Source organism: Cornus florida, unplaced genomic scaffold (assembly GCF_030987335.1).
Source record: "Cornus florida cultivar Cherokee Brave unplaced genomic scaffold, ASM3098733v1 CherokeeBrave_3.0.0_Hap2_Chr11, whole genome shotgun sequence".
In the NCBI taxonomy this organism is placed as follows: domain Eukaryota; kingdom Viridiplantae; phylum Streptophyta; class Magnoliopsida; order Cornales; family Cornaceae; genus Cornus; species Cornus florida.
Genome location: NW_026775581.1, coordinates 87,332,463 through 87,343,941, shown reverse-complemented (window position 1 = coordinate 87,343,941; position 11,479 = coordinate 87,332,463). Strand labels below are relative to the sequence as shown.

Genomic DNA, 11,479 nt, shown 5'->3' with positions numbered 1-11,479 from the left:
ATTATTTGTAATCTTTTTCTCCTTATAAAAAGGTCATGCCAAAAATTTTCACTTTGTGATCCTAAAGTGGTTCATGATGAAAAGTGTCAGTGTCGAGTCGTTAAGTCTTGTATTTACCCATAAAAGGTTAAAAAAGTTTAGTAATTTTACATAGATTTTGGGAAAAAGTTGAAAAACTTAAAAGTAAGGAAAAAAAAAAAAAAAGTTTAAGAAAAGTTTGTATTGACCATAGGGAGAGAGTCTTTTGCATATTCTGTGGTCCGCAGAAAAGTGTACAGAAGTCACAGACAGCTCCAGAAAGCGCACTTAAACCAATCTCTCTCTAGTCTCTACTCCCCTCATTGAATTTTGTTTCTCTCTCCTCTGTATTTCTCTCTCTGCACTTCTGTTTTTACTCTCCCCCAACATTAATCTTGATATACAACTAGCAGTATAAGAAGACCAGAGATCAAGAGTTTTTCTTCCTTTATCAAAGGTATAATCACACTTAGTTTATATATATATATATATATATATATATATATATATATATAATATGTGTTTATGTATATATGTACACATGACTTGAACTATATTTCTGGGATTTTAGTGGACCATTGTGAATTGTGATTTTCTTGTTATGCATGCATGCATTTGTGAAGATTTTGGCTAATTTTCTCCCTGTATCTAGTTGCACTATGTAGTATTCTCAGGTGTTCTTATGGTTTTTTTATGATTTCCTACATATTTTTCTCTATGACTAATTGATATGTGTGTGTGTGTTTACTTTTGTCTTTTTATCATTGCTCTTAAGATCTCATATATATTTTATTTAAAAGTGACATTAGCTAATAATATGATCTTAAACTTAACATAGACTGCTATGCCTTTTTCATCATTTATTCATATGGATATTCTGAATAAGCAATGTTTGGTACAGAAATTGAAATTAAATATATGATCCAATAATAGAAGCATTCATGTGAAGTGTCAAACTTGCCTTATAGCCTTTTTATGCTTAATTGCTGAGTTATTTAATTTAAGCTCTATGTTCATTGTTTAATTTATTGATACTGTAAAATATTTTTTTATTTTACGTTGGGTGCCTCCAATCTGTTGGATGTTTATTGGGAAATTTCCATATTTCAAGATTATAATGGTTTTTTTTTTTCTTTTTCTACCCCAATATACATCTATATTTGTTGGAGTTAGGAATTTAACAATTGTAAATCAGGGGATGATAAATTTGATATGAAATGTTATGTGGTTATTGCAGAAATAAATTATATGCTGATAAGTGGTGATCTTTGATAAATGGGCTTTTGAAACTCGATTTGTCCCCACAAGAGGTATTGTCTCCTTCTTTTCAAGCAGGGATCATCTGTCAAGTGTTATGATCCTCCATTTCTGCTCGGTAGTGGCACAATTGTCGGTGGCCTGAGAACGATGCCAAATCAGCAATGGTTTGGACTGCTAATGATTTATTAGAGTGGAAAGATTTTCCTAAGGGCCTTAGGGTCCTTATTCTTGATGAAGACAATAATTCTGCAGCCGAAATAAGATCAAAGCTGGAGGAAATGGACTATATTGGTTAGAGTTTTAATGCTCTATTTAAGCAGTTTTTATTTCCGATATAGAAATGGTTTATTTCAATCCACACATTCTTTATTTTGGTCCCCACCTTTTCCCTAAGTGGTAACTTATGGTGACCATGCAATGCCTAACTAAATGAATGTGAGTGATTCTTTAGCTTTATGTGATTTGGCACTTCATAGAGTAATTGTTTTTCTTCTTGCAATGCCTATAGTTCTCAAATTGATAAATGATAGGAGGAAAAAAAAAATTTGCTACTGCATTGAACTTCTTTTCCTGTGGATTTAAACTTTATTGGAATAGAAGATGACAATTTTAAAATGCTTCTTTTAAATTTGAATTTCATTATTTCCTTCCTTTTTTCCCCCTTTTGTTGGTTCCCCATTTTAGTATCTGTTTATATTATTCTGATCTTGCAATTTTGTCTATCCTGTGAGCATTGAATATTCTGAAATGTACTGAGCAATGAGAAATAATAATTTTTAGATATTACATACTTGTGATTTGTTGTGTTATATTCAAGATAGTTGTTTTTTTTTTTCCTTTTCTTTTTTTTTTTTAAATCTTTGGATAAGTACACTTTATCTGTTCTCGAATCTCGATTAGCCATTTTATGCATCTGCATTTTTGTTCTTCTGGTCCTACTTAAAAACTCTCTCTATATGTTTTTGTGTGTATCTGTATGTGTAAAATGTAAATACTTTTGATGACATCGTTTTATGGCTGTCATTTACAGTTTCCACATTCTGCGATGAGAGTGAAGCTTTGTCTGCAATTTTGAACAACTCTGAGAGCTTCCATGTTGCTATTGTAGAGGTAATGAACTCCAACAAATTGCAAGAACTAAAAATAGTTCCATCTCAAGAGCCAAAAATAGTTAGCTTTGTAATATGCTATATATACAAAATCATTTGCATACATGTATTAGGAAGTCCACAAATAAGGCTGCATTTGGTATTATGAAAAAGTGACACGGGGAAGGTTTTGCTAGAACAGAAACTCATATACGAGGAGCACACACTACTTTTTTGAAAGGAAATCAAATACTAGATTGACTCATTATTTTTCAGAAAGTCGATATTGGAAGATAGGTCAGGCTACATGTTCCATTCATTTCTAATTAATCTATAGGTAAGTTATAGTATTGCATAGTTATCGAAGGAACTATATTCACCACATCCTATAGCATAAATTCACTTCTTCCCTAATTTGTTTCTTGTTAAACCAAACAGAGTATTTCTCACAGGTCTAGTTGACTTAAATTGTATCCAATGTCACAGGTCAGTACAGACAACAGCCATGGTAGATTAAAGTTTCTCGAAACTACAAAGGATTTGCCCACCATTAGTAAGTGAATATGTTCCAATTTTGCTGAACACACTGATTCTTGTATAAAGTAATAGTAGATTTTGGCTTTATGCAATAGCTTTAGCTTGCTTTGCTTTCTACAACTTTATCGTTGAAACGGCGTCTTAAGTTTTTTGTCTTTTTGGCTAATTTGTTAAATCAATGTATAAATGGTTTTTATTTAAAAATTACTTAACAGCTCCTGATATGTTATGTCTCTTTAATTTCAGTGACTTCAAATGTGCAATGTCTGAGCACCATGATGGAGTGCATAGCGGTGAGATTTTTAATCTAAGCTCCTATATTACTTACCATGCATTTACAAATTTCTATGATCATGAGCACTATTATAAATTTTCACATCCTGTTATGATACTAAATCATGTTGCAAATATTTTAACATTTCAAAGTTAACTGATCTTGACCTAAACATTCTAAATCAACTTTTGGCTGAGACTGACATTGATGATGAAGTTGTAATTCTAAGATACGGAAAGCCTTTTTCATACTGGTTTCTTTGACCTTTTCAGCTTGGTGCAGTTGAGTTTCTCTTAAAACCACTTTCTGAGGAAAAACTTAGAAATATATGGCAGCATGTAGTTCACAAGGTGAGTCTACGACCGGCTTCACTTTATTGACTTATACTATTAAATCACAATGCTATTGTCTGAAAATGAAGATTCTGCATCTAACATTTTTAGCAGGCATTCAATGCAGGAAATGATCTCTCCAAAACACTACTGCCCGTCAAAGAATCTGTGATTTCCATGCTGCAGCTCCGACTGGAAAAGGGTGAATCAAATAATCAAATGTCGAAAGAAACAGAAAATGTGGCTCCAGTTGATGAACATGACCGAGAGCACTCGGCAGGAAGTGATAAGTACCCGGCTCCTTCAACTCCGCAACTTAAACATGGAGTGAGATTACTGGATGATGGAGATTGCCAAGATCAAACTAATAGTTCAGTGGAGAAAGATAGTGGGGAGCAAGATGGGGAATCTAAATCCGTCGAAACTACTTGTGGCAATTCAGTTGCTGAGATTGCTGTTCAGGCAAGCCCACCTCCGACAATGTCGGATACCGTTATTAAGGAGGAGGATGAATCAACTGATGGTTTTAAAAATGAAAGAAGTAATATATCTCCTCGTCCTCAAAATACAGACCGTCTCAACGGTTTTGCTGGTGATGCTGGAAACCCCATTAAAGCATCTGGGCTGAAAAATTCTTGTGGGGCTAAATCAAATAAGAAGAAGGTTAAGGTAGAGTTGGTACATGAGCGAGCATTGCTAGTAATTTTTTAAACTTCTGAACTCCGCCTGAATTTTTAATAGAAGTGCATAACCTGATTTCATCTTGTATAATCCAATAACTACCCACTTTATTATCAATAGTTCCCAGTTATTACTGAAAATAATTCCATAAAACTCTCTCCCTCACCCATGAGAAATATATTGCATAAGAATAGTACATAACAACTTCAAATGTAAAGAATTGCATGTCTTTGTTATCCCCAGTTTTGAATTTGTTTATGCTCGTGTATTATCCCCAGATATTTTGATTCAAATGGTCCAAGCAAGTATTCTATTTAGAGACTTAAGTTTTCTATCTAGTTTCAATTGAACTCTATTCCAACTTTGGCTAGTTTTTGTTTTCTGGAGACATTTTCGAACTGTTATAAGATCAAACAGCAAAATTTCATTGTGGTCGCTTCCCTTACAAAATGCCATGCCTCAGCTATGGCTTCACTATCTTCTTAGTCCTGTAAAATACATCCGTTTGAGAGCACTTCCTTCTCAGTCTACACAAGCAACATGACTCTTTCACTACAACGTTCCACGAATAGTTGCTCAAGCAAGTCATAACTACTAATGTTTCAGATTCTGTAGAAGTACAAAATGTAAACTAGTTTTTCTCGTCTTATGTGCCTCAATTTTCTTGGTTAAAACTTCAAATTCTTCACAAATATCGGATTACATTCTAAATATGAAACTGTCCACAATCAACTTAGCTAATTCTCAAATGATCTTGAGTAATTTTGGTATAAACATATATAGATTTTCATTCGTCTATGTTTGGGTTTCAGGTAGACTGGACTCCTGAACTTCACAAAAAATTTGTGCATGCTGTAGAGCAACTAGGTGTAGATCAGGCCATTCCTTCTCGAATATTAGAGCTGATGAAAGTGGAAGGCTTGACAAGACATAATGTGGCAAGTCATCTCCAGGTTGGTAGACATTTCCCTTTGATACTTCTCCATTTAGTTCAATTAAGTCATTTCTTTTTGACAGAAAATTCATGTATCAATTAGTGGGAGGTACTGTTAACTCTACCTAATTGCACATAAGATGTTTCGTATGAATTTTATTTTTTGTTTTTCAGAATAGTGGCATGTTCTTCAGTAAATTTTAGGAGAAATTTAAAAATCAGGTGGAAAAGCTCAGTCAATCACTTGTAGAAACTCAGTAGCCTAAAAATCTGAATAACATTTTATTTGGTGAAAATGAAATTTCCTTCGGATATGGTTCTGTCAAGTCCTCAAAGAGTAAATAGTCAAACACGCTCTGTATGATATCTCAGATATTATAACATTTAGATTACTATAGTTCATTCTTGTTCATGTTCAAAAGTTCATTATTCGTGAAAAGGTCATATTTTTTTCGCTTGTTATTATGCATAACTAAACTTGACATAATATAAAAACTGAATATGGTTCGTGATCATGTTGTTAAAGTTTGTATTGGTGATAGTCAATCACAAAAACTGGGGGACCAACATGATGATTCTACCAAAATGTTCACCTCTCATTTTTGTTCCAAGTCATCTGAAATTTGTTTAATCCTAAAGTGATGACTAATCTGATCCTATATTTTTACTAAAGTTTGAGAAATTGTCTAAAAATGCTACCTCAATACTTATTATTTCAGTGCAACAATTGATATCGGAACCAAAACTTGGAGCTATGTCACGAGGATGTAGTGTTTTAATTTGCATATTGTTTTGTTTTTCCTAATTCTCTTAGCTGAGGATAAGTTTTCATTTCCAACCAGAAATACAGAATGCATCGACGACACATTTTGCCAAAGGAAAATAACAGGAGATGGCCTAATCCGGGAGATCCTTCGCAAAGGAATTATTATCCACATAAGCCAGTCATGGCCTTCCCTCCATATTGTTCTAATCACACCGTCCCAGCTGGTCAGGTCTATCCCGCGTGGGGATCACCTAGCAGTTACACGGCCGGTGTCCAGATGTGGAATCAACCTTGCTATCCTGCGTGGCAGCCTACAGAAACTTGGCATTGGAAACCTTATCCTGGGGTAAAACATTTTTTCTCTTCAAAATCGAAAATGCTTCCATTTTTCTTTTTTAGCCAGAGAAGCCTGGTGACCAGTGGTGTTTACATCACACGGTAATATTTGATGTGTTGAAATTACAATGTTTCAGATGCAAGCTGATGCATGGGGTTGCCCTGTGATGCCGCCACCACATGGAACATACCCCTCCTTCCCTCAGGTGAATATTCTGGTTTAAACTTTTATGTTACATTTATGCATTGAACAGTGTTTTCTTGCACTTATGCATTCATGAAGTGAAGTTATGCTAGTTGGACTGACGGTGTCTTGCTTGGAAAATGAAGAACATGTCTGGATTTCATATAGCTGATACGATGCATAACAGCTACAGCATGCCTCAGAATTCTTTTGACCTTCAACCGGTAATTGAACATCTTTCATTATTTAATGTTTTGAAAACAATTTTAGTCTGCTTGATTTAGAAATGAAATCCTGAGGTCCTAGAATTAGAAAATTTTGTTGTGTGTTGCAATTGGCAGCATGAAATCAGTATGTTGACTTGAAATTAGATTATAGTATAAAGTTTGAACTAATACATTCCTGGTTCCCAATTTTACGATATGAATTATATGCCATTGTCTTGCTCAGTGTTTAATATGCATATGAGAGCGTGTCCAAATGGGTTCTGAAAAACCAAGATGTGAATTGTAGGCTTGCAACTTGCTAAGAGTGCCAAATTTACAATAATAGTAATGAGAACCATGCTTTTCCTTGTAATGGTTGGACTATTTTTGTATTCAATCCTAGTTTGTCGATTAAGGTGTTTGTGAAATAAATTGAGTTTGTGCTACAAGTATTGCCATCCTTATTTTTATTGGATCAATTGTCATGTTTTTTATTTTTCATTGTCATGGTTCTTATTATTGGATCAATTGTCATGTTTTTTATTTTTCATTGTCATGGTTCTTAATTGGTTGAGTTCAATCATTTAATTAGATAGCAAAACTGTTTGTATCATAATGGTAAAAGCCAAGGCATGTTATTTTAGAGTAAGAACCGTGTCTCTGATGTGATATCCGTTAGACTCAATTAGGAGTGATGTAGGACCTGGTTGAGTGTATTCATTGAATAGGGAGTCTGCGGCTCCCCATTTGGTTCAAACTCTTTGGCGGGAACTCATTAGGAAATGGAGTCCGGATTGGATCCTCCAAGGTGCACAACACAGTGTTGAACTGCATGGCTGTGATTACTCAACTGTGACCGTTTCACATGTGTGAGTGATTATAGCCGTCCAGCGCGATGCATTGTGGTGCTTCCTCTAACCCGGAAATGTGGAGTCAAAATGTCAAAAGTGACCTTAAATTTGATATGAATTGTGCAGGCGGAGGAGGTAATTGATAAGGTTGTGAAGGAGGCAATCAGCAAGCCATGGCTTCCCCTGCCTTTGGGGCTAAAACCTCCTTCCACTGACAGTGTCCTCACTGAGCTCTACAAACAAGGCATCTCCACGGTCCCTCCATACATCAACGGCTCTCAGCCCCGCTGACGCGGCACATATCACCTGGGTCCCATCATCTGAGCCCCAAACAAATAAAAACGAGGAGAGAGAATGGCGCGTGGAGCCACGGTCCTATCATTTGATGAAGCCAGTGCTGACGTCATGCACACCACAGCAAGGAAATGGAAAAAACGTTTGTTGATATTATCCATCGCCACTGTAAAAAAATTGCCGTACTGTTGCTTTCTGGGTTGGAAGGTGTTCTACGACTGAGAAGGAGCCACGTACGAGAGTTTGACACCACAGAAGGCAAACATGTGGTTGTAGATATAGAAGAGATGGTACGGGACAGTGGTGGGTCCCATGTTTTTGTTATGTTAGGTGGGGCCTACTGATGAGGTCCAAAATCCAAATAATGTCAACTGCATTCAACAGAACAATTATGGTGTTGTTATGGTGGAGCTATGTAGGTACTTTTCAAGGGCTTTGTTGTCTTATCTTTTTAAGAAATGGTACAGTGTTTTGCCAGCACAGACAATGTTTTGGACTTGCATGTCTAGAAGGTTTTGTCTACAATTCGGCTGAGATATGCAATTGTGTAAAAAACAGGGGTTTAGAGAGCGCCGATGAGTCATAAATAGCCGAGTTAATGCTAGTTTAAAAATAAAAAATAAAAAAAAAAAACAGTTTGATAATTGCTCTATTTGAGCATTTTTTGAAAATTTGTACTTGAAAACAAAGATTAAAATATATACTATTTCAATGTATATATATCATAGAGCACTTTTGTGTTTTCTAAAAGGGAAATGATAATAAAGGGGGGTGGAGGGAGCTATCTGACGTGCAAAATTTAAATTATAGCGCGCTGAGATAATCACACCATATTAGAATAATTATATAACTTAGAGAGGGAGTACAAAAACAAATAAACAAAAGTGACATACATATATGATTCATACTAATTTTATTCGTAAATTGGAAAAAGTTTTTTAAATTAGGGAAAAGACCATAATGATTTATCCTTATTTCCTTAATTTTCTTAGGATATATATGTCAACATGACCAAATAAAACTACGGTTTATAACATAACCTGCGAAGTGTTTGGTAACACGAAACTCGGTCTTAGAAATGGAACTGAAGATAATGTACGTCAAAATTTAGAACTTGCTCCATAATAGTGGATTCCACTCTACCAAACAAATCGTATGATAAATTTGTATTGGGCTGAAATTCAGGCCCATTTTATATGTAGTAGGACTAGAATCATACCAAGCTACAACTCTGATCCAAATGCTAAGGGGGAATACTGGGCTGGTCTTCTGTTCGCTCAAACCCAGGCCTAAAGGATGCTGGGCTTATAATAAAGGCCTTATAATCAATCGAGAGCCCAACCTGGATTACATTGGGCAAAGTCTGTATGGGCCTTCTTCAATCTTCTCTAAGCTTCAGGTCATGTTCCCACATGGTAGTGAGTGTCAGTTTTATCAGCTTCAGCTTGAGGCAGGGCCGGGTGACAGTATTTGACACAACACGGCGTGCCGGAGGCAGGATTTCAAATGGGTTGGCGGGGAGGGGGGGGGGAGTGTATATATATATAATATAACAACTATAAATTTCAAAAGACAACGAAGAAGAAAATTATTCAAATATGTAAGTTAAAAAGAAGATTTTTTAGAGTAGAAGTAGAAAAAGAAAAAGGAAAGAAAAATGAGAGAACTTTAAAAGGAAAAAGTTAAAAAGTTTCAATTGAGGAAGGAAATTTTGACTTTTTATATTAAGGAAATTTAATGAATTTGAAAAGTAAAAGAGAAAATAAAGAAAAAATAAAGATATAATTTTAGGAATTACAAAATTGAGGAAGCACTGTATAATTTTTTTTCATAAATATGGAAAGAATTAAAAAAATTACCACATATATTATAGGTTGCGGGCCAACTCAAGGGGCACGTGTCCCCAAGGCCTTCACTGGCTCCGTTCCTGCAACGTGGATAAGTGAGTTTGGGTTCACGGTAATTAAACATGTTGTGTTTATGTTTGAACCACTAACTCATTTATAATTTGTTTAACTTCAAATAACTTTGTTGTTTTAAAAATGATCTATTTAGCTAAATATGTCAGACAAACATGTCGTATTTGTGTAAAAATGACTTAAATTTTGACCCATTTATTAAATCGTGTGTCGTGTTCTATTACCGTATAATTCATATCAAGTTCAAGTTTCTTGATACAATTAATAATAGTATCATGTTTTTATCGACAAATCTAACAAAATATTCATATCATGATATGACATGAATATGAACCCGGGAACACAAATTCCATTTGAGACTTATTTTTCATTCCACCACCAATTTTATAAGTGAAAACCTCCCCCACCATCCAAAGTGCATTTCCTTATTGTCATTTTTCAATGATTCCATTAACCTTTTACATAACAAATAATGGTAAAATTCATAATATTGGATGTATATATTAATATATAGTCACTTAGGAAAAGCAATAAAATAAATAGTCCCATGGATTTTTATCAAAAATATGATTGCGGTTCATTAGGGTTTGTGTGTGCATATATATTTATGTATATGACAGTGTTTATAAATTTATTCTTACTTGGTAAGTCGTGGCACCGAAAAGAAAGAAAGTTTTTTTTTTCTTTTCCGAATGGTCCGAAAAGAAGAAAGTTGTTTGAGTGACAATTTGTTGTCATGACATGGTTGGAAGTGTTCAATAATTGAGCGCGGAATTGGGATTTAAACCCCATCCTCCTCTTCTCTCCTTCACCTAATCTTCTTGACAGGTTGTTGGTGTCTTGAATAGTCGTTAGATTCCCTCCTTTTTCTCTCTCCCTCTAACAACTAGCCCTCCCCTACACATGGTAAATTACATTCATTTGATAGGATGAAAATGAAAATTAATAGTGAAAAATAAAATAAATTTTCCAATATGCATTTCATCAGCATGAAATACTTTCACCAATGAAAACTTTGTATTTTCTAATTTGAAATGTATGAAACCCACCAAACAAAAAAAGAGGACGTTATTATAAAATCATAAAATTTATCAAGAAATCATTTTTTTTTTCCATTATTTATTGTAGAAATTTTTTTATAGGAGTTAGGTGGTTATAAACATTTTACTTAGAAATTTTTTATCCAAAATTTTGAAGTGTTTAAAAAAATTTCATTTCGTTTCCTTCCTTGCTATTTTCATCTCCAACCAACGAACTTTTTCAATTTTTATTTGATAAATAAATTACGCGTAAGCACTCTATTATTCTAGTAAGAGACTTAAATCCTTAATCTTTAAAAATAATACATTATTTAATCATTATGAAATAAACCTTAACACTTGGATCACAATTTTTATTTATATTTATGAAAAGAATGAATAGATTAATCCATTTTTAATCCCCTTTTTTTTTTTTCTTTTTTCTTTTTTTTAATGGCTACTAAAGCACTTTTATTCATGTATTAAAAAAAAAAAAATTAAAAATTGAAAGTCAATGAAACATACCTTTGGAGTTGGACTGTAAGTGGAGGACCAGGATCACCTCCAGCCCAACAGTAGCCTATTTCCTCCATTTTTGTTAATGAGAATAGTAGTTATTAAGGTGGTAAAAATGCTTATTTGTTTTATACACAATTTTTTTCTCTCTCTCTTTCTATATATATGTATATGTTCACAAATACTATTTTTTCTTCCTTCCCTTATTTTCAGCAACCCAAATTCCGCCGTTTTCTTCTCTCCCAAAATATTGATTTTGATTTC

General features: G+C 34.1%; 1 protein-coding gene across 6 annotated transcripts; it reads left to right on the top strand.

Annotated features, from left to right (window-relative positions):
- Positions 1-249: 249 nt before the first annotated feature.
- On the top strand, positions 250-8,257 carry LOC132280841 (two-component response regulator-like APRR2). 6 transcript variants are annotated; one of them, XM_059782594.1, is made up of 12 exons: positions 253-475; positions 1,256-1,569; positions 2,309-2,388; positions 2,853-2,919; positions 3,150-3,196; positions 3,450-3,527; positions 3,624-4,208; positions 5,003-5,143; positions 5,967-6,236; positions 6,364-6,432; positions 6,557-6,634; positions 7,594-8,257. In XM_059782594.1, the coding sequence occupies exons 2-12, from the start codon at positions 1,440-1,442 to the stop codon at positions 7,756-7,758; spliced, it is 1,710 nt and encodes a 569-aa protein (XP_059638577.1). In that variant the 5' UTR covers positions 253-475; positions 1,256-1,439; the 3' UTR covers positions 7,759-8,257. The 6 variants fall into 6 exon arrangements, with proteins under 6 accessions (XP_059638580.1, XP_059638581.1, XP_059638579.1 ...); XM_059782595.1 differs by having other exon boundaries at positions 254-475; positions 3,624-4,178; XM_059782597.1 differs by lacking the exon at positions 7,594-8,257 and having other exon boundaries at positions 250-475; positions 6,515-6,634.
- Positions 8,258-11,479: the final 3,222 nt, after the last annotated feature.

Bases quoted from the DNA above. Each gene is read 5' to 3' on its own strand.
- LOC132280841 (XM_059782594.1), top strand. From the start codon at position 1,440: ATGGTTTGGACTGCTAATGATTTATTAGAGTGGAAAGATTTTCCTAAG. The intron at 2,389-2,852 runs GTAATGAACTCC...CCAATGTCACAG, and splicing joins TCCATGTTGCTATTGTAGAG to GTCAGTACAGACAACAGCCA. The intron at 3,528-3,623 runs GTGAGTCTACGA...CATTTTTAGCAG, and splicing joins GGCAGCATGTAGTTCACAAG to GCATTCAATGCAGGAAATGA.